This window comes from Propithecus coquereli, unplaced genomic scaffold, assembly GCF_000956105.1.
Source record: "Propithecus coquereli isolate 6110/MARCELLA unplaced genomic scaffold, Pcoq_1.0 Scaffold672, whole genome shotgun sequence".
Taxonomy (NCBI): Eukaryota; Metazoa; Chordata; class Mammalia; order Primates; family Indriidae; genus Propithecus; species Propithecus coquereli.
This window is the reverse complement of record NW_012152752.1, coordinates 159,479-161,214: the sequence shown is the minus strand read 5'-3', so window position 1 is coordinate 161,214 and position 1,736 is coordinate 159,479. Positions and strand designations below refer to the sequence as shown.

At 39.7% G+C, this 1,736-nt stretch overlaps 1 protein-coding gene across 1 annotated transcript in view; it reads left to right on the top strand.

Annotated features, from left to right (window-relative positions):
- Positions 1-1,199, top strand: part of LOC105823449 (COP9 signalosome complex subunit 3-like) — a 46,876-nt gene extending 45,677 nt beyond the window's left edge. Inside the window, exon 8 of the mRNA XM_012660652.1 lies at positions 865-1,199. Coding sequence (XP_012516106.1) covers positions 865-918 — 54 coding nt within the window. The 3' untranslated portion in view covers positions 919-1,199. The remainder of the gene's footprint in view (positions 1-864) is intronic.
- The last annotated feature ends 537 nt before the right edge of the window (positions 1,200-1,736 follow it).

The following is a 1,736-nucleotide window of genomic DNA, read 5'->3' as shown; positions in this document are numbered from 1 at the left end:
AACACTAAATCTCAGAATCCTAAAAGCAACACATAGCGTTATAACTTAGGATATCTCCACAATCCTTTTGCAATTTTAAAATTAAAAAATAAAACCTGAAAACTAAGTTGTTTTGGTAACTCATTTGATGGCAGAATGTCACCTGAAATGATGTGTAGTCTTCATTTATCTCACTTAGTGTGAATATACTTCAGTTTCACTGCGGAAGATACTGATGTGTGTTTGATTACGGGCTGCTGCCTAGATCCTGCTGGGATGTTAGGAAATATACAGAGCCTGTACTGTATGAACTTTCTGACTCAAAAAAAGCCGAACCCCAAAACCACCCAACCCCAAGGAATTCAAAACAAAGGAATGGGAAACCCCGGAACAACCAAAATAAAAAGCCAAGGTAAAAAAGAAGCAAAGGAACCAAACCCGCTGCTCACGTTACAATGTGCCTGTCGTACAGATGCTGAAGTGCATAGAGCTGGACGAGCGGCTGAAGGCCATGGACCAGGAGATCACAGTGAACCCCCAGTTCGTGCAAAAGGTGACTAGGGGTTCCCCTCATTACAAGAAGTGGGCTGGGTGGAGAAGGAGGGGTGTTGCCACATCAGGCACAGGAACTTGGCTTCAAGTTATTGAATATTTCTTGAAAACTTTTATCAGTAAGTTCACAGAGAAATACTAGTTGAAAATGTTTTCAAATGAGGGCCTGGAAGTGCTCTTAGGGATGCTTATGGTGGTGTCAGCTGTCGCTGTTCACAGGGTGGCTTTCCTCTCGAAGGGATGACGTGACTGTATGGTGTGCTCCTTTGGGGCTGGGGGGAAACCCTTGACAAAGGCAAACAAAAATACACTACTTCACTCTCCCCTTTACAGAGTATGGGCTCGCAAGAAGATGATTCAGGAAACAAACCATCCAGTTACTCTTGAAACTAACATCCATCCTGAGTTAAGCAAGAGAAACTATCACCTTGGCCAGTGGCAAGTGTTAGGAGGGCAGCAGGGAGGACCACGCCTGTGTCACCTGGACATTAAGAAATTAAATTTTGTTTTGACGTCTTTAGTCCTATGTGCTTTCAGAAAACCATTCTCTCTGCAAAGAAAGGAAAAAAAATTTCAAACTTTAAAATCTGTCGTGGATTTATTTATCCTCAGATTATTGTTGTTACTGCATTAAATTTACCTTTCAAGCAATTTAAATTGCTTGAACATTGATGTGTCTTCTCTATCACTTTATCCCTGTGAAAACTTTTAACAAACACATTGATTATGAACAGAAATAGTTGGACTTTAGGAATTTTTGGAAGATTTCAATCTAAAATTTAATATCAGTGTCCCGAAAGAAAAAAAAAAAAGCTGGGAGAGCCCATAAGGCCTAAGCTAATTTTTAAACTTAAACTTGCATTGTAATAACAATATGAATTGTGCATTATGAGATGCTGTTGGCTCTTAAGCACTTTCTAACCTTTGTGCTTTTATAGTCTTGAGAATGGCTTTTTTCCCCCTCTACTTCTAGTTTTTAAGAGATAAATGGCAGGCTTTCCCACTTTCTCTTCTCAAAGCATTTCAGGTAAGTTGCAAAGGTACATTTTGATTACGTTCAGGGTCCCTCTTCCCATAGGAGTTTGAACTGGGATTCAGTGATTTAGCCTTGGAGTGGAGTGGAGCAGATTAAAGTTTGGTCAGATTAAAACACATCAAATTTCGTCCTTAAAAAACATTTCTTTCTTGCAACGTTCACCTTTTTA